Source organism: Molothrus aeneus, chromosome 15 (genome assembly GCF_037042795.1).
Source record: "Molothrus aeneus isolate 106 chromosome 15, BPBGC_Maene_1.0, whole genome shotgun sequence".
In the NCBI taxonomy this organism is placed as follows: domain Eukaryota; kingdom Metazoa; phylum Chordata; class Aves; order Passeriformes; family Icteridae; genus Molothrus; species Molothrus aeneus.
The window spans coordinates 2,559,855-2,583,076 of record NC_089660.1 but is presented as its reverse complement, the minus strand read 5'-3'; the positions used below and the strand labels follow the sequence as shown (position 1 = coordinate 2,583,076).

Sequence of the window (23,222 nt, the reverse complement as noted above, 5' to 3'; positions counted from 1 at the left end):
AACAGTTCTGTCATTTTTTCAGATAACTCTTGGATGGAGAATCTGACTGAGTGGGGCAGGAGAAAGCTGGGTTTAAACTGGTGAGGGGTGGGGGCAGTCACAGTCTGGGGCCACAGTTTGCCTGAGCTGTCAAATGGTCACAGTGGTGCCACCGTGCCACTCCTGCTGTCACCACCACAGAGCTCAGCCAGGGCCAGAGCACACAGGGAGCCCCCAAAAGAAGGACAAGTCCTGAGTTAACTTGGGGGCAGGCACTGAGTTAGCTAAAACTCGAACTTTCAGAAACCATCCCGAAGCAGGGCCCTTCTTTAAGTGGGCAAACAAGACAGACAGCAGTGAAACTTCAGAAAAAGCCACAGGAAAAAGTAACTCCCCACATCAACACAGAACCCTTCCCACACACTCCCCACATCCTTTCCCTTCCTCAGACACTGTTATTTTCTCCAAACAAGTTTATTTTCCTCCCATAATAACTCAGAGCTACAAGCTATCAAGAAATCTGCCTGTCCAGTGGGATTTTCCTGCAGTGGCTGCTCTGGGCACCAGCTTTGGCTCTGATTTCCAGGGCTGCACTGTGCTCGTTCTCAGCAGGGATGAATGTCCCACAGCTCCTGCTCACACGTTCCCCTCCTCCTGCGGGAATTGCATCACGAGCAGATGCAGGGCAGGGTGAGACGGGGTTTGGAGCAGCAGCCGGAGCCTTGGAGCCGGCTCAGAAAGTGATTTAGGAGCGGACACGAGCACAGCTGCCTGGGGCCGGCGCTGCCAGGGGCACAGAGCCTCGGTTAAAGACCTTCCATCAGCTGGGTGAATGGGAAGAGCAAGGAGGTACAGGAGGAATGACACGATGCCTCAGCTTTTCTATTTTTCACATTCTGTGCTGCTTTAGTGTGTGGGTCTGGGCTTCACATGAGGGGATGCTGAGCTCTGTGCACAGAGCAGGGACACAAAACAATTCCTGCTCCAGCTGGGCACCAAGGACAAATGACCCAAATCTCAGCCCAGGAGCACAAACCCCGTGGGCTGGAGAGAGAAAAACAAGCAGGGTGGGACTGCAGGGGCTAAAGCTGGAATGGGACAATGAACTGCAAGGTGCAAATGGAGCAGAACTGATCCCAGGGACAGAGCCCGTGCCCGGCCGTGCATTTTGGGGCCATTTTGGTTCATCTTGGGTGCAGCCCTGGCTGGGCTCTTGTGCTGCCCATGGTGGATTCATGGAGGAGATGCTTTGAACAAATCCCTGCTTTATTCTGTAGCTCTGTCCAGCCTCTGCTCTGGCTCAGCCTTCCCAAGGCATCAGACCCCCCCAGCACACGGATTCCGGCCCAGGGCACTCCCTGTGCTCACGGATCCCCTTTCTCCCATTCCAGCCCGGCCTCATTTCCAGCTGCAGCCCCACACCAGCTCAGCCCACAGGGTCAGGCAGGGGCAAAAGGTCCCCCCAGGACTTGCAGAAGCACCGGGGCTGTGCCTCTCTGAGCTCAGCCCTCTGAAAGGCTCAGAAAAAACACCCGTATCAAATCGGACCTGGTCCGGCCCGAGCCTGAAGCGTTTCCCATCTCTGGAACAGCACAAAAATCCCGTGCTTAGGAAAGGTTATTGCAGAGGGAAGAGCAGGATCCTGGCACTTCCCCACGGAACTGAAATCAGGGATCCTCCCAGTGCCCAGGGGCAGGCCAAGGGGTGTAGGAAAAAAGCTTTTAATAAGATTTGCACTTGGATTTGATCTCGCTCTTCCCTCGGTTTGTTTTGTTTTTTTTTTTTGGGATTACACAGCCTGGCACTGGCATTCAAGGCCCTGTTCAAACCCAGTTTTTTTGGGGTATTTTTTTGAGAATTCAGTGTCCCAGCTCCACCTGAAGGTGACAGGGTGAGAGCAGCTCAGTCTTCTCGAGACAAACTGCACATGGCAAGTTTATCCAAACCCTTTAGAATCCACAGAATTTGTACAGGAACGAGTTGTCAGCTGTAAGGGACTGATACCAAATCCCTTGCCTGTGGCAGTTTTGTAGGAACTGAAGTAATTGTTTTTCCCAAAAAAAAACCACCCGCGCGGTTCCTAGAGTGCCAGAATTTTATTCCTTAAGTTCAAGGAGGTTTCACATCGGAAGTTTTTCTCTGGAGTCCAAAAACAAGATACGGTCCTGGCAGGAATTAAGTGTTTCAGTGTTCCCGAGAAGCTCGGCAGGAAAACAGATCAACAACCCTCTGTGCCCGGCCCCTAATTCATCTCACTGACATCGGTTTAGATCAGTATCAGCAGTAAGCGATTTCTTCTTAATGGGGATTATTAAGAAGAATCAACACCTTTAAAATGCCACTCCAAAGCGAGAAAGGGATGCGCTTTCAGGCTGGAGTCCGATTTTTCATTCCTGGGTGGTTTGTTATTGCCCAAAACACGAAATTAACGCTGCATTTTGGCACAGAGAAGGCAAGCAGAGATTTCTCCCAGCAGATCAAGAAACGCAATTGCGAAAGTTCATCAATCAAGGCTCAGCAAAGTGACACAGAACACATTACTTGGAGATCTCCCCCTGTCTCCTGCAGTCATTTTAAACGCTGCCACTCCAGCGTTTATTGCAGCAAGAGAGACCCATTTGGAGACGGGAACATGCAGCAAAAGAGACCCATTTGGAGACGGGAACATGCAGCAGAAAAGACCCATTTGGAGACGGGAACATGCAGCAAAAGAGACCCATTTAGAGACAGGAACATGCAGCACAAGAGACCCATTTGGAGACAGGAACATGCAGCAGAAAAGACCCATTTAGAGACGGGAACATCCCGAGCAGCCCATCAGCCACATCCCCCCTTGTCCTGCACTGGGCTGGAGCTGATGGGGTGAGGGAAAATGGTTGAGTTCCTCTGCCTCTGCATGAAGGAGCTGCTGGAACTTCCAATGAAATAGAAATTATTTCAATGGAGACTGGATCAATAAGCTGAGACAGAAAATAAACTCTTTCCCAGAAATGGAGTATCCAGGAAGAGAAATTCACATAGAAGAGCATTTTGAAACCAGCTCTGTGTGTGAGCAGCTGGAGCGTTGACCCCACTGAGACTGTAACACATCCCTTAACTCATCCCTGCTTAAAAGAATGTGATTTTTGGTGTCAACAAAGAATCATGATCAAATAGCTAAATCACAGACCTAAGCCAGGAGATTGGGCATTTTCCCAGCCCATTAGAGAGGGACATCGTGTTTGCAGCAGGTTGAGCAGTCCAGGGGTTCTCCCACCAACTTTGAGAGTTCACTCAATACCTGCTTGGTTTGGAGGGCTGGAAAGATAAGTTGTTCTTAAAAAAAAAACAAAAACAAACAAAAAAACCCAACAAGACAAACAAAAAAAAACCCCAAACCAAACCACACAAAAATACCTCAACAACAACAAAAAAACCAAACCAAAACCCCCAAACAAACAAAAAGAAACAAACCCCAAAAGCCCCACAGCACAACCCTTGTGAATGAGAATAAATCTTTTAGTGGTCAAAATAATTTTATTTCTTAGGGTTGGTTAAGATTGATTGGTCTTGGGGAGACATCATGGAGCTAAATTATTACTTGTGGACATGGGTAAGCTGAAGGCATGAATGACACTGCTATAGAGTGGGCAAGGTCAGGAGTTAACCGGCTCAAATGGGGGGAAAAGAAAAGCAGATTTGTTGAGTATTTCAAATTCTGTGAAACTCTCTGAAAACTAGTTAGTAAGACACAAATTTAGAAAGGCATTTTAGAGTTTTAGCCCTAGAACCAACAGATCTGGTTGCTGAACACGTTATTAACTTCCACAGCTCAAAGCACCTGCTCTCTCCCACACATTCTCCAGGGCTCTGGGCTCTTGGAGCAGGGTTTGGTGCTCTCTGCTGCCACAAGAACACCACAGAGTTTATTTTAGCACAGCAGACATTTCCTAAGTAGATTGCATTGTCCTCCAGCACAAGCTTGGAAATAACCACAACACTGATTCCTAGAAATCGTCCCCAGATCCCACTTTCCTGGCCCAGGGTGTTTCTGTACCATGTGCAGAAGAAAAGCTGCAGTCAGAGCAGGGGAGGAGCAGCACACAGACACGGGCAGTGCTGGCTGGGAGCAAGAGCAGCCATTCAAAAACAGCTCACAAAACCAATTCATACTCATTCCAGTCAAACAAACAAGCTTCTCACGTTTTTAAGCACCAAAAAAAAACCCAGGATGAAAACCTTTTGCCTCGACTCCAGCAAACCTAACGGTGTTAAGGAGATGATTTATGCTGTTTCAAAGGAGGGAAATTTAAATCTCACTGGACTGCAGGTCTCATGTGCTGCTCCCCTCTGTGCACAGCCCTCAGAGCCAGGTCCAGGCTGCAATCACACACTTCACTCTGCAGACTGGCTGATCCCACTGGAGATTCCCCAGGGCCAGGTTGGGGGAGCAGGAGCCACTCTGGCACTCTGCTCATGCCTGGCACGCTCCCATGCCAGGCTCAGTGTCCTCCTGCTGTTTATTGCTGCTTCTGGGGGCTAGAGGCGTTTTCCTGTTTGTTCTGGGTTTTATTTGAGTTCCACCAGCCAATTCCATGCCCAGGAAATGATCCCCAGCCTGTGCACCCGTGGGGATTGCAGGAATCCCCATCTTGGAGCCACCCAGCCCTGCTCAGAATGCAGGTTCATCTGTTCATCACTGCTGTCTGTAGCAACAGCCTTCACCAAGCTATGCCAAAAAAACCCCAACTTTATTTTACTTTATTTAGGCATAATTCTGAAGAAATTAAAGCATAATTGCCACCATAAAGGGAGATGCTCAACCCTATCTGCCATCCAACACCCACAGTCATCCAGCATGTCCATCTGGGATCAAAAGTTCCCCTTTTAGATGCACACAGATGAAAACTAACTTAAACCCCCCCAAACACAGTGAGAGCTGCTGATTGGCCTCTCTGAGAGTCAGGCCAGAGGTGACCATTTGCCTGGTTAGACACCAATTTAGAGCCCACCAATATTTCACCTTGAGAATAAAAACCTAAATAACTTCTTATACCACGAGGCATTCAAAGAAGAAATCAGCTTTTCCCCTCAAGTCCTCATTACCTACAGCATTTCATTTTTGTACACACAAAGATTATTTCCCATGTAACAAGGTGAACATAAATACCCAGTATTTACCAAAAACCCCAAAAGTAAGAGCACATGAGAGGATCACCCCCCATGCAGCACATGGAACAAGAGGAACAGCTGTAGGTTAAATTCTAAATATCCTCTTCAATTTTCTTCCTTTCCTGACCACATTTCCAGTCCTGTTTGCCTCAATATTCTGTGAAAATGTTGTGCTCTGCCCCTTTGATCAGCTCCCTCAAAGCCCTTTCATGTCCTGCTGTCTTCATTAGCTCAGGTTTTAATTGCTGGCCCTGCCGGGGACAGACAGGTGGTGCAAGGTCACAGCAGGAGATGATGGATGGCTCTGGGCAGTGCCTGTGCAGATGACAGCCACCAAAACCCCTCCTGTGGGGCACAACCCTGTCCTTGGGCTGGGATCAGCAGGGCACCCACAGCATCCTGCACCTGCAGCCACCCAGGACCTGCTTTGGGTCCTGGCAGCGACGATTTCCCAACCTCACTTCCCCAGTTCCTTCTGATTGGATTTTCTAAGCCACACACACACACAGAGTTACAGATGTGAGCACCACCATCCCTGCAAGCCCCTGGGACCAGCATTTCACCCCCAAAACCCCAGAAACAGGAGCTGAGCTCAGGTAAAAGCAGGAGCCAGCTTCAGACTGAGGCACAGGTGGCTGGGAATGGAGAGGCCATTTAAGCAATTAATTTCCATTTACCCATTAATTTCCTATTAATTAATTAATTCCCATTTACACCGTCTTGCTATTAAGATAAGATCACAAATTTTGCAGATTTTGGCCTTCAAAATTCCCTAGCCCAATGTTTTCAAAAAGTCTTCTTTGAGATCATTCCTGTTTTATCAACAGAGATAACAACATCCTATTCACTTCTGAGGGGACTGAAAGTAGAGGAGGTTCAAAATCAGCTGAGAGAAAAGTGTGGGCTTCAGGTCCTCATTCTGTATTTTTATTTTTTCCTTAAATACAGAACTGACAACTGGATTTCTTTTTTTTTTCTTTGAGTCACTGACAATTGGTGGAATTCTTTTCTTGGGGGAAAAGAAAAACCCCTTAAATAAAAATCAGCCTGGGAAAATCCAGCTCTGCAGAGTTCTTGTCATTGCTGCAGCACCCACTGCTTGTTGCTTTCCTTCTTTTTTTTGGATAAACTCAAGAGTTTTGAGGTCTTGAATTCGGGAAGCCAATTTTAATTGTAGCTCTGACATTTGTGGAATATTGAGATGGTGGTTCCACCTCATGCATGGCAGTGCAGAGGCAGAGCTCAAGTGAAGAACAAGGATCCTCCATCACCTGGAGAGGCTGAAAAGCCATTTCAGAAATCCCTGAAATGGGGGGGAAATGGGTGGAAAGCCTTTGCACAGAGAGGAACTGACTTTTCAAAAGAGAGAAGGCTTTGCTGCCCTGGGCTAAAGATAGGATGAGCACAAGCAGCAGCTTTTTAAAGCAGCAGATCCCTCCTTATCACAAATCCTGGGAGGGAGCAGCATTTCCACAGAATGTGCAGTTCCACAGAGCTTTTCCTCCACTCCAGCATCACACCCAGGGTGAATCATCCTGAGCCTCTCCCTCATCCTTACCCTGATTTTCTGCCTGGGTACCACAGGTTCAGCCTTCCTTTATCATTTTGACTTTTGACCTTGGGCTGGAGGGTTTTGCTGTGCCACCAGTGCTGCTTCCTCCCCAGCCCAGGAGGCTTCACAGGAAGGGCTCTGTGGTGATGGATCTGTCAAGACCAAGGGTCAAGTTTATGTTGATCTACAGGTGTCAGGAGAGTATTGATCCTCTGATGAAGGTCCCTGAGAGGTCACCATGAATCCTCAGGGGATGAAAATCCCACATAAGTCGTTTGCAGATAAAGGACAGCAGCTGCCCAGGCAGTGTTAACAGACACCCCCAGAGCAGCAGGTGAGGCCTCCACCGCACTCTGCTCCGAGCCAGGGTGGCCAAACCTATAAAAAAAGTGAAAGCATCAAGCAATTCAGGGCCCTGTCAGGGCAAAGGAGCTCTTTGGTTTTAGCTGGAGCTGGGGTGGCTTTGGCTTGCCCAGGACTGGAGGCAGCCTCGGTACAGACACTTTGCCCTCCTTGGTCAGCACTCTGCAGTCGTTTCCCTGATGGTGGGGAATTGCACCCACCTCAAAAAGTGATTTATGTACAACCACACAATAGTTTGGGTTGGAAGGGACCTGAAAGATTCTCATTCCACCCCTGCCATGGCAAAAACACCGTCCACTGTCCCAGGCTGCTCCCAGCCCCGTCCAGCCTGGCCTTGGGCACTGCCAGGGATGCAGGGGCAGCGCCAGCTGCTCTGGGCACCCTGTGCCAGGGCCTCACACCCTCACAGGGAAGGATTTCTTCCATGTACCTGAGCTACATTTCCCCTCTTTCAGTTTGAAGCCATTCCTCCCTTTCCTGGCACTCCTGTTCCTGATGCAGGGTCCCTCTGGTCCCTCTCCCCCTCAGACCCTGCAAGGTGCTCTGGGGTCTCCACACCCTTCTCTGCTCCAGGCTGAGCATTCCCAGCTCTCCCAGCCTGTCCCCAAAGGGAAGGTGCTCCAGTCCCCTTATCAGCCTCGTGGCCTCCTCTGGACTCACTCCAACCATTCCATGTCCTTCCAGAATAATTTTAGAATGGGCTAACTCAGTTGGAAGTGACCTACAAAGACCATCTCATCCAATTCCTTGGTTCTGCAGATAGAAAACCCCTTACATCAGCTACAGCCACAGCAGACACATAGAAGGAATCCCCTCCTCTGAATTTCCAGCTCCTCAGGCAGCACTGAAGGTCCCCAAAGCCTTTGACAGTGACCAAGACACCCCCTGTGACCCCTGGGGCCAGGGACCAGGCAGAGCCAGCCCAGGGTTCCTGTAACTGGAGGATTTAAGCCCAGCAGCCCTGGCAGAGCGTGATGCTCAATCCCTTTATCGTGTCTCCTCTCCCTGCAGCAGCCAAAGCCAGGGCTAATTTTAAAAGGCAGCGATATGGGGCTGCTGCAGGAACACACGTTGCACTTGGCTGCTGGGAATTGGAACAGAAATGGGCATAAACTGCTCTGCTCTGCAGCCTGGGTGTTGTACCCTGACCCTGTGGAGGTAAAATGCAGAAGGATAACTTGCTAGCTTGGTGAAGCCCCAAAGTTACAAAATAAACCTGACAAGTTACCTTATTTGAGTAATTTTGGGGGAATAATAAGTCAAAGACTGAAGTAGGTTCAATGAAAATCAATTAATGATCAAAACCAAAATTTTACCCAGCTCTGTTCCTTTGGAAAAATAACATTTCAACATATTAAATCAAGATGAGATCAGAGCCTTGCATTTCCTCTCTGGTGAGCAGTGACAGGACCCAAGGGAATGCCTGGAGCTATGCCAGAGGAGGGTTAGGCTGGATTTTAGGAAAAGGTTCTTCCCCAGAGGGTGGTCAGGCACTACGAGTAAAGAACCTTATCCTAAAATCCTGTCTAAACCTCCCCTGACAGCCTCATTTCTCCCACACCTGACTGTGAACCCAAGACTGGAGAAAGTTTTAAAGCCTCCCTTGCTGCCTCTATTCCATTTAGAGCCCAGCCACGCTGGAAGTGGCAGGTCTTTGTTCAGGGAAGCAGAATGTGGTGCAGAACTTTATTTCACACTGCTACCTAGTGGTTTCTGCAGTAAATGGTCAGCTCCTCAAAATGCTCCTCCAGACAGAACCTCGGTGTGGAGTAAATACAGATGACGATAAAATCTAAACTTTCATCACTGCCTGAAATGAGTTAAATTGCAGGGGAGAGAAAGAAAAAAAAAAGGGGGGAAAAAAGGAAAACACACTTGCAAACTAATCCCGAGGGTTCCTGAGTGGATATTTCATGTACATCAACAATCCCATAGCAACCTCCCACAGCTCTATCAGATGCCAGGAAAGGAATTATTACATTTATTATATTTACACCAGGATTTTTCCTCCCTCGCACTGCCAGGGACTGGCACAGGAACACAGAGCAAGGGGCACCCACAGCTCTTCAGAGCCTGTCCCTGCACCAGTGGGAGTCCAGCCCTGTGCTCAGAATTCCTGCCAGCACGGGGACACCCAGAGGGACAAATCCTCCTCCAAAAACCCTTCCACGCCCCTCCCAACCTTTCCTTTGCCCCACAGCAGGGGCTGCTGCACCAATTTCTGCTCAGGACCACCCTCCTGCTGCCTGTTTAGATTGATTTTCACACTGACCCACACATTTTCCAGCACCACAGAGGAGCAGCTCGGCTGCCCTGTGTTTGCCCACACCAGACAAGGTGCAGCAGCACAAATTCATAAAATCCTGTTAAAATCTGACAGGATCCAGTGGCAGATGTTAAACCCAAGCCTGAGGCACAGAATAGTTTTCCTCTATTTAGAAAGAGGAGAGCAGCCTTTGCTTCCCTGGGATCACCAGATGAAAGGAATCATGTAAGTACTAAGTAGTATTAATAGTCCCAGGCACAAAAAATATATATGAGAATAATAAGGCCAAACAATACTTAACAGTTATTTCCAATAGCAGCATTTGTATAATGCCATCGACACTCAACTGCTGATAAGCTGGACACACTTAAGGAATTTTAATAAGCCTTTGAAAAGCTTTAACTGATGTGAATTAAGCCCTGAGATAATTCCGACGCAGGGCTATCATTCTTCAGTTAAAAATAATTGATCTTGGGATGTAAACGTCACATCTTGTGCCCCGCAGTACAAAGGCACAGAAAATGTCATTTGTCACCAGCAGTGCCCGGGGCTGATGGACACGTTCAGAGGGACCCCGGGCTGTGCTGGCCCCCAGGAACTTCTCCTGTGGGGTCAGGGATGAGGAACTCCCAGGAAGGAGGCTGAGAAACCCGAATTAACTACAACCATGTCTACAATTCACTGAGAGACCCGAATTAACAACAACCATGTCTACAATTCACTGAGAGACCCGAATCAACTACAACCATGTCTACAATTCACTGAGATACAGGAATTAACTGCAACCATTGCTGCAATTCACTGAGATACAGGAATTAACTGCAACCATTGCTGCAATTCACTGAGATACAGGAATTATCTACAACCATTGCTGCAATTCACTGAGAGACCCAAATTAACTACAACCATTGCTACAATTCACTGAGATACCCGAATTAACAGCACAGGGGTGGTTATTGCTTCAATTCACTGAGGTACCCGAATTAACACACGGTGCTCATTGGTACAATCCACTGAGATATGTGAATTAACAACACAGGGGTGCTCATTGCTACAATTAATTGGGATACCCGAATTAACTACAATCGTTGCTACAATTCACTGAAACCCAAATTAACACAGGGTGCTCATTGCCACAATTTACTGAGACACCCGAATTAACTGCAATCATTGCTACAATTAATTGAGATAGCCGAATCAACCACACCGGGTGCTCATTGCTCCAATTTACTGAGATACCCGAATTAACTGCAATCACTGCTACAATTAATTGAGATACACGAATTAACGTCAAACGGGTGTTTATTGCAACAATTAATTAACAACACACGGGTGCTCATTGCTAAAATTAATCGGGATGCCCGAATTACCAGCTACAATTGCTACAATTCACCGAGTGCAGTGCCCCGGCAGGGCACAAAGAGCTGCTGCTATCTTTTGGCTTTAATCCACCAAAATAGCTCTGCTGCCATTCCCCTCTCGCAGGGGCAGAAGCAAAGTTTTCATCTGCAGCTAAGTACTGAACATAAAAGGTTTCTCTCCGTCTAGATTTACTGTTTGTTGTTGCTGGGGTGAGGCTTTCTCCACTGGCATTTCCTCACTATCTTTTCTGGAATCCTCTGACAGACACTTTTTTTTTTGACAAGGTGATAAGACCAGGAAGCTCTTGTTGAGATCTGCAAAACCTAAATATAAACCCTCATCTTCACAAAAATTAATTAACTTTCAGTAATGAGAAGGTAATTTCCCACTTGCTGTCTCTCAGCATGAACATTACCTTATTGATTGCTTACAAAGTTATTTATCATGAAGTCTGTGAAAGATCAGGAACAAAGTTTGGGTCAAAGGCTGCAATTACCAAAGACAAAACTATTTTAAACAATTCTACAGATAAAGAGAATGGTTGTTTGGGTTTCCTTTTTCGTCAATTTTTTAAAAAACTATTTTTATTTTTTTGTTTCAAATAAGCAGGTTACTGGGACAAGCCAGTCAGTGAAAGCCAGGAACCACTGACATTAAACTATTTTCATTTTTGCTGTAGCTACTTTCAAACATCATCTCTGTCATTTAAACAAACAGGAGTAAATACAATGAAGAAATTGCAAATGCTGCTAAGAATATCCAAATGGGAAGCAGCAACAGCAGCATCTTTAAAGAACACAGCTGAGAAAGAAATCCCTCATTATTTAATCCAAACTCTGCACTAGTGTATATATTTATAGATAGAGATATATTTAGAGATATATTTATAGATGTTATATGTATAGCAACATACAGAACAGGGGAAGGCTTGCTTAGATCTGAAACAGTGAGTATTATTTTATATATATATATATACACACTATATTTCTGTGAATATACTGAGCAAGGGGAGCCTTGTTTCTCTTGGAAACATCAAGTTATCATCAGACACAGGACAGGAGGCCGACCGGATCAATAGACTTACTCAATATAGAAAAATCTTATCTCGCTTCCAGGCTGGCTGGCCATAATGTCAGCACCCAGATGCCTCTGACAGAGTTATCTCCCATCAGCAGCGGCAAAACTCGCTCAGAGCTTGGGTGACACCTAGGAAAAGCCAATAACCCGAGCAGGAAAGTTGAGTCCCGCTGTCCATTTGGGAGATAAAGGCCAGCGAGCCGCGCTGGGCGCTCTTTGGGGCGTTATCAGAGGGCAGAGCATCGCTCCGGGCTCGGGCTCGCAGCTCCATCCCCGCGGGGACAGCGAGCCCAGAGCCCGGCGGGGTCAGCTCCCAAAGCGTCCCTGGATGTGACACTCAGCCCTGCCGCTGTTGAAAAGAAGAAAGCGAGAAGCTTTCATGTGGTTCTATATATACTGGCTCTATCTCTAGGCGCTGGTGTGCGCTGATGCCCGCGGAGCCGCTCTCCCCGCCTGCCCTTTGGGCGCTTATCGCGGCCCCCGGGGACACACGCGGCGTTATCGGCGGGCCAGGCTCGGAGCAGCCGAGTGGCATTTTCCTTTCATGCCATCCCCGACACCCCGAGCGGGGCAGAGCCCGCCCGGCACAGCCCCGGCCCCGCACGATAAGCGGGATGCGGGAGCCGGCTCTGAGGTGGCAGCGGTAGCGTCTGATCAGCCTCGCCGTGCGGGTGAAAAATAGAAGGAAGCACAAATGGAAGCGGTCTGAGGCTCGGCAAGGTGTCACAACAGGCTGGGCACTCACGGGAGCAGGGTCACTGCCAGCCCCTGGCACCAGAGCAGGAGCAGCCAGGGCAGAGCCCAGGCAGGGCTGGATCGGGCTGGAGACCTTCACCAGATCCGCTTCTCACCTCAGAGTCACAGAATATTCAGGGTTGGAAGGGACCCACAGAGATCATCAAGTCAAACTATTGAGTAAACAGCCCAGGCATCAGCAGCAGCCAAGCCCCCAACCCTGACCACCAACCCTGACCAGCTGAGCCCCCCAACCCTCTGACCACCAACCCTGACCAGCTGAGCCCCCCAACCCTCTGACCACTAACCCTGACCAGCTGAGCCCCCAACCCTCTGACCACCAACCCTGACCAGCTGAGCCCCCCAACCCTCTGACCACTAACCCTGACCAGCTGAGCCCCCAACCCTCTGACCACCAACCCTGACCAGCTGAGCCCCCAACCCTCTGACCACCAACCCTGACCAGCTGAGCCCCCCAACCCTCTGACCACCAACCCTGACCAGCTGAGCCCCCCAGCCCTGACCAGCTGAGCCCCCCAACCCTCTGACCACCAACCCTGACCAGCTGAGCCTCCCAACTCCAGCCCAATTATTTTTAGTGGCTTTGCAAGGCTGCAGGAGCCTCATGACCCACTCAGCATTTCAGTGCCCAAGGCAACACTTGGAGGTGCTAAACTGAGTAGAGATCTCTGTGAACACAAGAAGGGCCTGGGTCTAAACCAAATTAAGTTAACAAAGATCCCAATCCCCTCCTCAAACTGCAGCTTTCTTTATGTGGGAGAGGATTAAACTTCAAGGTGCAGGTACAGGGAGCCACCACCTCTCCCAATCCATCACCAAAGAAACTGGCACAGAGGCTCCATCACAGGTTCCTGTGAGGAAACCAAACCTCAGCTCAGTGGAGCTGTCGTTCCCTTTGTGGCACAGAGCTTGTACCATTTTATATAAGCTAGCAGATAATACAGTTGTGTTTATTCAACAGCCTCAGCCTGAACAAGTCCACAATCAGCTTTCAATAGCAGCAGGATGATTTGAGAGCCTGGCTGTGGTATTTGGCTGTGGTACAAAGCACCTGCAGCCTGTTTGGAGAACAATTCCCACCTTTGTGGGAAGGAAACTCAACAAGCGCTCACTCAGTGACAGAAAGGGCTTTGCAGCAATGGACAACCACCAAGACACCACATCTGGGGAAAAGATTTGCTTCAGATTCCCTTCTGTGAGAATCACACCATTACAAACAGGGTGGCAGAGCAATATTAAAGCTGATTACAAACAGGGTGGCAAAGCACTGTTAAAGCTGATTTCCATCCTCCCCTTTTTCTGAGGGAGAGCCCCACATATTTGCAGACAAGCATGCACATGTCCCCTGGATATTCTCAGCCCCCAAAGATTCCAGCCTGGCTTGCTCTGGGCCACTTGGCATGCGATAGCAGCCACGCACATTTGGCAGAGACATTTTTAGAAACCTCCAAGCTATGAATTCACCTTTCCATTTTGGTAAAGTCAGTTATGTGGAAAGCATTTCAAAAGCACAACTTCAAATACAAACTTCATTTCCCCTTGTTCTTGGAGGAGGGGAAGGAATAAATAGTATTATCCTCTTTATTTGTTTTCCCAGAGTTATCCTGCAATATTTCTGTATTTGATAACACCACAATCAATAATAAAATAATTATGAGTCGAATAGAGTCAGTCTCTCTCAGCACATTTACAGCGTATGTTAAATTTCCAATGCTCTTCAGGCCCATGTTTATTGCAACCATTAATAAAAGGCAACTTTCCAAGGAAATACAAACCTAACTGAATGCTCTGGAAGTGACCTTCATGCAGATTTCAGGGATGCAATAGCACCTGCTCCTGCCCACAGCCTTCCCACCACAGCCACGTGGGAATGGAGACCAGGATTGGAGCTACACCCACAGCCAAATATCCAACAGCACTGCCAGGCTCCTGACACGACAAGGGACAACTTCCAGGCATTTCCCCCTTTTTCCACAGGTGCTCACACAAAGCAAATTGCTCTCAGTGGGTTGGACTCCCCAGCAGGACCTTAAATTCACCACAAACCTCCAAGTTCCAAACCTCTAAAAGTGCTGAGGCATCAGAGCTGCCTCGTCCTCATCCCTAAGTGGCTCCAGCTGCTCAGCCAAACACCCCCAGTCCCTTCAGGGGCTGCAGGACACAGTTAATGAGCCACCACCCAGCCAACGAGCAGGAGTTCATTAACCCACAGCCACTTGATTGCTGCCAGCTGGGTCTCAACCCCCCAACTCCACAGCAAGATTTCAGCCCTTTTAAAGCTCCTAGTGGCTCCTTAGTCCTTGTTTTAAAGAAGTGTTGTTCTTCAAAGGAAAAATATTTTTACTGCAACTGTTTTGTGACAGTAAATCCCACCCTCCCCTTGTAGGGAGGGTACCTGGTACCTTTTGGAGGGGAATGGCCCAGGAGTAACAGGAGCACTCCTGTTTGCTTTCACTTGTGTATGAGCCCTCCAGCACAGCCCTGGACACTTTTCCAGAGGCCTGTTTCTTCCTTCCTTCCCAAACTCTTTGCAGTCCTGGAGTCCCTGTCTCAGAAGGGCTCCAGCTCTTGGCCTCCAAGCCATGCCCAAGACCAAAAATTCAGAGGCCATTCCCTTCTCTCACCATCCCTGACAGCTCTGCTGCCCTTGGTAATGTAGGCATCCAAGAAAACGCTACTCCTTTTCAGAAAACCAACACAAATCCATTTTTACCCTTCACAACACAACCTCAGGCATGCAGCAGCAAGACCCTGAGGCACAACATCCTGAGTGCAAATGTAAAACCTCTGCAGACACAGAAAAAACTACCCAGGCACAGCTTTCCACATTCCCTGGATCAGACAATAAAAAGCCAGGAACAACCACTGCATCATTCCAAAAATTTGCTCACTTTACCAAAAAAAAAGAGAAATCAAGTCCTACCTTTGCTGCAGGAGCCGAGACTGTGACCAGGAGCAAGGCAAACACCAGAGTGGGTCTGCAGGGAGGGTATTTGAGCACCACCCCGCAACCCCAGCTGGGCACTGTTAGGGCTGATTGGGGCACCCCAACGTGCCAGGAGGGAGCCAGGCAATCACGAGGGGCTGTGCCAGGTGGACCTGGGCAATCACCAGGAGCTGTTCCAGGCAGGAGCCAGGCAATCACCAGGAGCTGTGCCAGGAGGGACCTGGGCAATCACCAGGAGCTGTGCCAGGAGGGACCTGGGCAATCACCAGGAGCTGTGCTCTGCTCCAGGGTGGCTGCTGAGGCACCTCCTGAGCTGCAGCACCAAATCACCCTTCTCACCCCAAAGACAAATAACATTTATCTCACTGTCTCCACTGATTATTTCCTGCCAGGTCTGTGGCCCATCAGGAGCCTGGGTGATTCCTGGCTGCCTGTGGAAAGAAATTATTCAAGTACCTGTTGCATCCTGGAATTTCTCCCCTCCCCTCTCACAAAAAATCCAGTAGTCCTTGCTATTTTTTCCCTAATTCCTTTGTTTCTAATTGTCTCTCTGCAAATTGACAGTTTATGTAGGTAAACTTATTTACAAAGATTGGATTTTTTTGAAGCTGAGTAATTTCTCTTATTCAAACCCCCAATGTGCACATCACCAATTTAATTCGTTCTTGGTGCAATTCTGTATCTCAGGAAAGTCTGGGAGGAAGAACTGCCCTGAAATACAAGGAATGAACAATATGGAAAACACATCCACTCTGTCCAGTCTGCCTGTTCCAGGGCTACAAAATAGGAGTAAAGCCCTCCAACTTCCAAATGCACACCTTGGCAGTAATACTGCAAAGATAAAGGATGAAGAGAAGTTATATAAAGAAAAGGAGGAAAAGGGTTTTGATTTTAGTAGATTGCCAATCTAATTCTCTTAACTATTGTGTGAATTCATAGTAACAAATGGGGTTCCCATTTTTGGTTTGCTCAGAGCCCTCCCTAAACCAGAGGGACAGAGCCAGGCTGTGTTAGGCTCCCAGAAAAACAATCCATAAGCAACCACTGCTGCTAAAGAAAAAGCAGAATGTTTGCACTCTTTCAAGCCATCAGACTTTGCTTTTAAACAAAACTCTTGACATGAATACAATAAATATTTTATTAATGGAATGTGTAAGCTTTTCTCTTCCATCCTTCCTCTTACTCTCAGCACCTTACACACAGATGGCAGAGCAGCTTCCAGTCCAAGCCAAGGACAAAACTTCACTTCAAGGCAGAAATCAGTGACAGGCTGAAAGTTCAGACTGGCACCTATGAGTGCCCAGTCCCTCAAGTGCTGGATTCCCCAAACCCACAGGCAAATTGGCATTTCTTCTTTCCAAGCATGATTTATCAATCTCTTCTGAGGCAGCTCCCAAGCTCCACGGGGACAGCACAAATTCCTGCCTACTCTAATGCTCCTCCAGCCATTGCAATATCCCTTTATCATTTCATTTAAAAGCCTCACTGTTATCAACCATCCCTTTCTGATTATTTTTTTTAATAGTTCAGTGATTGTTGGAGTTTTACAAAAAGGGGAAGAGTCTCTTTTTGAGGATGTAGAGCACTGTGGCCAGGAAGAGGGCGAGGGCCAGGAAGATGAGCAGCTTGTCCGTCAGCTCCCGGCGGTTGTACTTGGTGATCAGCTTCCTCCCCAGCTGGATGGTGCCAGACATGGACTTGAATTCCTCATTTGCTTCCAGGATGGTTCGGGAAGAATTGGCTGAAATTAAAGGGGAACAGAAAAAAAAAATTAAAATCAGCAGGTTGTGCTTTCAAAATACCCAGCAAAGTGTGTAAGGATGAGGTATTTGGTAACACAAACAGTGCCTGAGGGATCCTTCTGGGTCAGGCTGACTTGTGGGTGAGACTGACACAGAGTTCTCACAGGTCAGGGGTGCAAAGTGAAATAAGAGCACTGAAAAGATTAAAGGTACTACTGAAGCTCCTGAATTTTGAATTTTTGGGTTAGCAGGTCAAATCTAGTTCAGGTTTTTCAGTCAGCACTGCTGGAAGCAGAGTGAAATAGGAACAGTGCTAGAGAGAGAAATCACCAGCAGCAGCAAGACAGGGAAATAATTGAATATATTAATTGCACCACTGAAAGTGTTCCCTCAAGCCCCAGCAGTAAATCAGTGTGGGCTTGCAGAATTATTCAGCTCAAACAGTTATTAACAGTCATTTCTGACACACACAGCAATTTTTTGTTGTTAACACAACAAAAACGAGAAGGGTCAACTAGAAGTGTGTGAGAAAACAAACACATGCCCCAAACTCCTCAGCCTTGCTCCTTTCAAATTGCTAAACAAAAGCAAAAGCCATGGAATGCCCTTTTTTCTGCTTTACAGAAAGCACAGAATGCCTGCAGGACAGTGCATTACCCTACACTGCCCTGGCTGCTCACACAAAGGTCAAATCCAGCATTGTCTGGTTCACAAAAACAGAGCAGAAACAGGTCAGCAATATTTTGCAAAACACTTTGTCCCATCCCATTTCAAGAGGCATTTTGATCCAAGGGAAAACAGAAAACTTCTTTACCAGAGTTAATGACAAAGGAGAGCTTCCCTGCTCCACAGCCTCCAACACTCCCTGCATCCTAGGGAATGCTCAGGAAGCAGGAATTCCCACTGCTAACTCAGAATTTGCAGCTGGGTTTTGTAAACGACCTTTGGTAGTTTTTCCCTTGATGAATTCCAAGTGCTGTTCATTCAGAAATGGTGAAAAAGTGCCTGCCAAACTGTCCTTTTAATGGGAGAAGGAACAAACTGTGCCCAGCTGCCAGCCTCACATGGGGCAGAAAGCAGAGAGGGCAAACTTGTGTTATTTATCCTTGTCTTTAAGGTTCCCTCCTGCCCAAAAGCACAGCTAGGAAGAGGCCCAGGCAGCAATTTCTGAATGCTCCATGAATCACCAGTTGTGACAGGTCACTTGATTTATGGTTTTAGGAGTTGAAGCCAAGGAACTGGGTGAAATCTTGGTTTCACAGTCCCTGATGCACTGCTGACAGAGCAAGTGACCTCGGGTTCAAGGCACTTGATCTCGGTGTCTCAGCCATCCCAGCTGGAGCCTGGCTGGAACAGCCCTCCAGACACTCCTTGCTCTGTGCAGGGACCTGAACCCTTTTGTTTCCTCTGCTATCCCCAAATCTGTGCCAGGACAGTGGCACAGAATAACACCAAGCTCACTCTGGGCACTGTGTGAGCTCACATTGCTTTTGCAGAAACCCAACCTCATCCTGACCCCTTTTCCTTCTCAGGATCATGAAACAGAAACTCCACACAAAGTACACTGATATTTCCTGTTTATGTCCAGCTGTTAGAGGAGCTCTGCTGGCCAGTCTTTAATCATCATTGCAGCACATTCTCCCACTCTGCTCCTCTCCCCAGGCTGACAGAGCTGAGCAAAGCTGCTTCCATCACCCCTGCATGTCCCAATTCCAGCTGTACCTAAGGTCTGCACAGTCTCCTCACTCTGCTGCACCTGCTGGGACATCATCCTGCTGATGCCCATCAGACTCTCTGTGATGTTGCTTGCACTCTCTGCCAGACTTTCCTTTGTGGTCTTCCTGAAAAGAGAAAAAAAGCAAAGCAGGAGGAGGTAATTTTTTTTTTTTGGATACTCTGGGAAAACGCTGCTGATAGGGAGATGAGACCAATACTCAGCAACATCTCTGCAGTGTACAAAAGACACAACTGGTTTTCAATGCATGAGAAATTCAGATTATTTTCACTAAACAATAAAGAATAATCACAAAATACAAAAGTCCTGAATCCAAACAACAGCCCAGAATCTCACAGAGCTGCTATGGGAGCACGAACACAAACCCATTTTCTCATCCTGAGCATCCCAGCTGTTGCTTTCAATACACAGCCTGCACACACTCACATCCAGTTCTGAATGTGAAAACAGCTTGGATAATGACCCAGGTCTTGTTTAGAACCTATCTGGAATTAATGTAAAAGACAGTATGTAAAGTTATGAAGGTTAATTTATCCCCTTTTCTGCTTAGACATGCCAAGAAAACCTGAGTTCATCACAATCCTTAACAGCCCAAATCTCCACAAAAGGGAAATGCACTCATAAAAGAAAAGCTACACTTGATATAATTAAATAAATTTAAAATATTATGTCACTTCCATTCAAAATGAGTGAATATAGGAGACACTGCTTAAAGCCCACAGTACAGTGGGACAGTCCAATACCTTTGTCTCAAGATGTCTCTTCCCTGCAGCAGCTGATCTTTCTCAGAGTTGTCAATAGCAATTTTGCAGGCCAGATTTGCCTTTCTCCAGGCTGCCTGGTTGCTGAAATCACAAGAGCAGATTGTTGTAATGTGATGGGAACACCTTGCAAGCACAGACAATCTTCACAAAGCAACCACCACTGTAACTGGGCACCCCTGATACATGCAAGGAGCCTCAGAATGCAAGAAATAGCTGGGCTGGAAAATACTTCTAAGATTATCAAGTCCAAGTTGTGCCCCATCCCCACCTTGTCCCCAGCCCAGAGCCCCGAGTGCCACCTCCAGCCCTCCCTGGGACACTCCAGGGATGGGGATCCAACCCTCCCTGGGCAGTTCCAGTGCCTGAGCCCCCTTTCCATGGGGAAATTCCTGCTGATGCCCACCCTGAGCCTGCCCTGAGCCCCCTTTCCATGGGGAAATTCCTGCTGATGCCCATCCTGAGCCTGCCCTGAGCCCCCTTTCCATGGGGAAATTCCTGCTGTGCCCACCCTGAGCCTGCCCTGAGCCCCCTTTCCATGGGGAAATTCCTGCTGTGCCCACCCTGAGCCTGCCCTGAGCCCCCTTTCCATGGGGAAATTCCTGCTGATGCCCACCCTGAGCCTGCCCTGGCCCAGCCTGAGGCCGTTCCCTCTCATCCTGGATGCCCACCTGGCTGTCCCCTCCTGTCAGGAGCTGTGCAGAGCCACAAGGGCCCCCCTGAGCCTCCTTTTCTCCAGGCTGAGCCCCTTCCCCAGCTCTCTCAGCCCCTCACTTTCTCTATTCTACACACAACAAAAACATTCCATCCTGACATTCCCGCTCCTCAGTGTAGCATTTAAGAACCAAGGGAAGAAGAAAACTGAGCCAGACTCCTAAGCCACCTTCTTTGAGCTCAAAGGGACAGACCAGAGTCAGGAAGCCAGGACAGGAGAAGGGAGCTGAACCCTTTCTGTCCCTGGCCTCTTGGTCTGGCACAAAACACGTGGCAGGGGCTGTGCTTCCAAACCAGACTCTGAGAGACGCTGCACCAAACCCAGCCAATCTCTGCTTACAGCGGGCTTGGGAACAGCCCCAGCCGCCAGACCCACCTGAGCATTTGCTTCTTGTGGTTCTCCACCTCCCGCAGCAAGGCTTGTTTCTCCGACTCCTTGTCCTGCTCCTTGGCCATCTGCTCCAGCTCCTTCGGCGGAGAGCACAAACACCAGCACCTCAGCAGCCACCCGCAGCTCGCACAGCCCAGCCGCGGCCGGGGAGTGGATTCGGAGCACATTTATCTGATAATCCTGGGCTGCGACTCCCTAAATCTCAGCCGGGACCCCCAAAACACTCGCAGAACACCCCCAAACACCGGCCGGAACCCACAGCCAGGATTCTCCAGCCCTAAACCACAGCCGGTGGGCCCGGAGCACAGCTCGGTGCCCTCAGCAGCCCCGGCCGGCCCTCTCACCTGGATGCGGCCGCGGAGGTGTCGGAACTTCTCCTTCACGGCGGCATTGAGCTCCGTGAGGGCGCTGAGCGGCCCCGGGCAGTCCCGGATGTCCTGGAACACAACGGCGCGGTCAGCGCGGGCCCGGCTCTCCCCGAGGCCGTGCCGGGGTGTCCCGGGGCTGGCGGCGGTACCTGCACGGCCGCTTTGATCTCCAGGTCGAACTTGACGATCTCCTGGTGGCAGACCCGCAGCGGCACCGCCGCGGCCGCCGCCGCCATCTTGGCCGGGCAGGGCTGGGGCGGGCCGGGCGCGCGCGCGGGCGCCCCCTGCGGGCGGCGGGCGGGGACGTGGCGGGGCCGGGGCCGGGGCCCATGGCGGGGAATGCGCTGCTCCAAAGGGAGAAACAACAGAATTCCAGGATCTCCGAGGTTACAAAACACCTCCGAAACCCATCGAGCCCAAGCTGTGCCCCATTCCCACCTTGTCGCCAGCCCAGAGCCCCGAGTGCCACCTCCAGCCCTTCCTTGGACACTCCAGGGATGGGCACTCCAACCCTCCCTGGGCAGTTCCAGTGCCTGAGCCCCCTTTCCGCGGGGAAATTCCTGCTGATGTCCACCCTGAGGACCCTTTCCGCCGGGAAATTCCTGCTGGTGTCCACCCTGAGCACCCTTTCCGCGGGGAAATTCCTGCTGGTGTCCACCCTAAGCACCCTTTCCATGGGGAAATTCCTGCTGGTGTCCACCCTGAGCCTGCCCTGGCCCAGCCTGAGCCGTTCCCTCTCCTCCTGTCCCTGTTCCCCCGGCTGTCCCCTCCTGTCAGGAGCTGTGCAGAGCCAGAAGTTCCCCTGGAAGAGTTCCAGGTTTACATCCAAGAGCCTTCCTGGGCTTCTGGCCAAGGCTGACACTGGTCAGGAGCAGGGTGGGGGAACACGGGGTCACTGCTGCACCTCCAAAATGAGAAGCAGGCAATGCTCTTTGCTTTTCCCACAAACTCACCCTTGGTGCTGCTCCTTCCCCACTGCCCTCAGGCCGTTTCCACAGGAGCTGCAGGGAGCAGTTTCTCGAGGCACTAACCCAGCTTCTCCAGATGCTCCCACATCAACACAGCAGTGCTGAGGAAGGAAAATCCAGATATTTCCTTACCTAGCTGTCATCCCTTCCAAAGGAAATTTCCTGGAAATATCAAGATGTCAGGGACTTAGTTCAAGGCAGCAGAAACCATTCACTATCATTCCACACAATGACTCGAGACAGTATTTCCTCCACAATTTTTATTTTAAATTACAAAGGATGTTGCATACATTGATGAATTTGTATCTGAATAGAAGTGCTAGGGATCAAGGGTGACAGAGTAAACAAAGTCAATAGTTTAATTGTGCCTCTTTTCAAAAAAATAAAACTGCACAACTATTAACCAACATTTAACATTGCAACTCAACAGATCATGCTTTGAACAAGGTAAATTTATTTTCTAACAGAGACAAGACTTTCAGTAAGTTTTTCTGAGCTCCAGTTGGAAGTTGATTATAGAATATCAAGGACAGCATTACAATCAATGACCCCAAGCATAGGCAGAACAGGATGCCATGTTTTATGTTTTGTTTAAAATGCCTTTTTTTTTTTTTTTTTTGCATCTGCATGTGCCATCAGCCTTAAGAGTTCACTCAACCACAAATACTGAGCAAGAAGTTTTCCTTGGATACTCTGGGAAGATAGATGATTCCAATCAGAATGTATGAATATCCATCATTATAAGAGAGATTAAAATTACGTTTTCTTACTAGGTTCTGTTTCCTAATCAGAAGATTTTTATAGGGTGGGATGTGCTTTTTCAACACCAGAAAAGCCAATCCAATAATTTTCCTTACAGGAGCTGGTTAAGTCACGCAAATTTGACTTCAAATATACCCAACTAAAAATTACTTTAAACTCCCGAAAACCTCTGAACAATGATGTTATCTAAAAAGTTTGGAATTTTGGTTTTGTTTTTTTTTTTTATAGGGGAAATAAAAAAATGCAAGCGTGGCTTAAAAGAGCTCTGGTTCCACTTTTAGCTCCACAGCTTGTTAGAAAGACAAATTCCAAGTCAGTATTTGCTCCC

At 48.6% G+C, this 23,222-nt stretch overlaps 1 protein-coding gene across 1 annotated transcript; it reads right to left on the bottom strand.

The window, feature by feature from the left end:
* Window positions 1–16,573: 16,573 nt before the first annotated feature.
* Window positions 16,574–21,415, bottom strand: BNIP1 (BCL2 interacting protein 1). The gene is made up of 6 exons (XM_066560103.1): window positions 21,314–21,415; window positions 21,141–21,233; window positions 20,782–20,873; window positions 19,674–19,775; window positions 18,918–19,036; window positions 16,574–17,194 (listed from the first exon to the last, which is right to left on the bottom strand). The coding sequence occupies exons 1-6, from the start codon at window positions 21,398–21,400 to the stop codon at window positions 16,998–17,000; spliced, it is 690 nt and encodes a 229-aa protein (XP_066416200.1). The 5' UTR covers window positions 21,401–21,415; the 3' UTR covers window positions 16,574–16,997.
* Window positions 21,416–23,222: the final 1,807 nt, after the last annotated feature.

Coding starts and splice junctions, on each gene's coding strand:
- BNIP1 (XM_066560103.1), bottom strand. CDS start 21,400: ATGGCGGCGGCGGCCGCGGCGGTGCCGCTGCGGGTCTGCCACCAGGAG. Junction 21,234..21,313: donor AGATCAAAGCGGCCGTGCAG/GTACCGCCGCCA, acceptor GTTGTGTTCCAG/GACATCCGGGACTGCCCGGG. Junction 17,195..18,917: donor GGAGACTGTGCAGACCTTAG/GTACAGCTGGAA, acceptor CTTTAATTTCAG/CCAATTCTTCCCGAACCATC.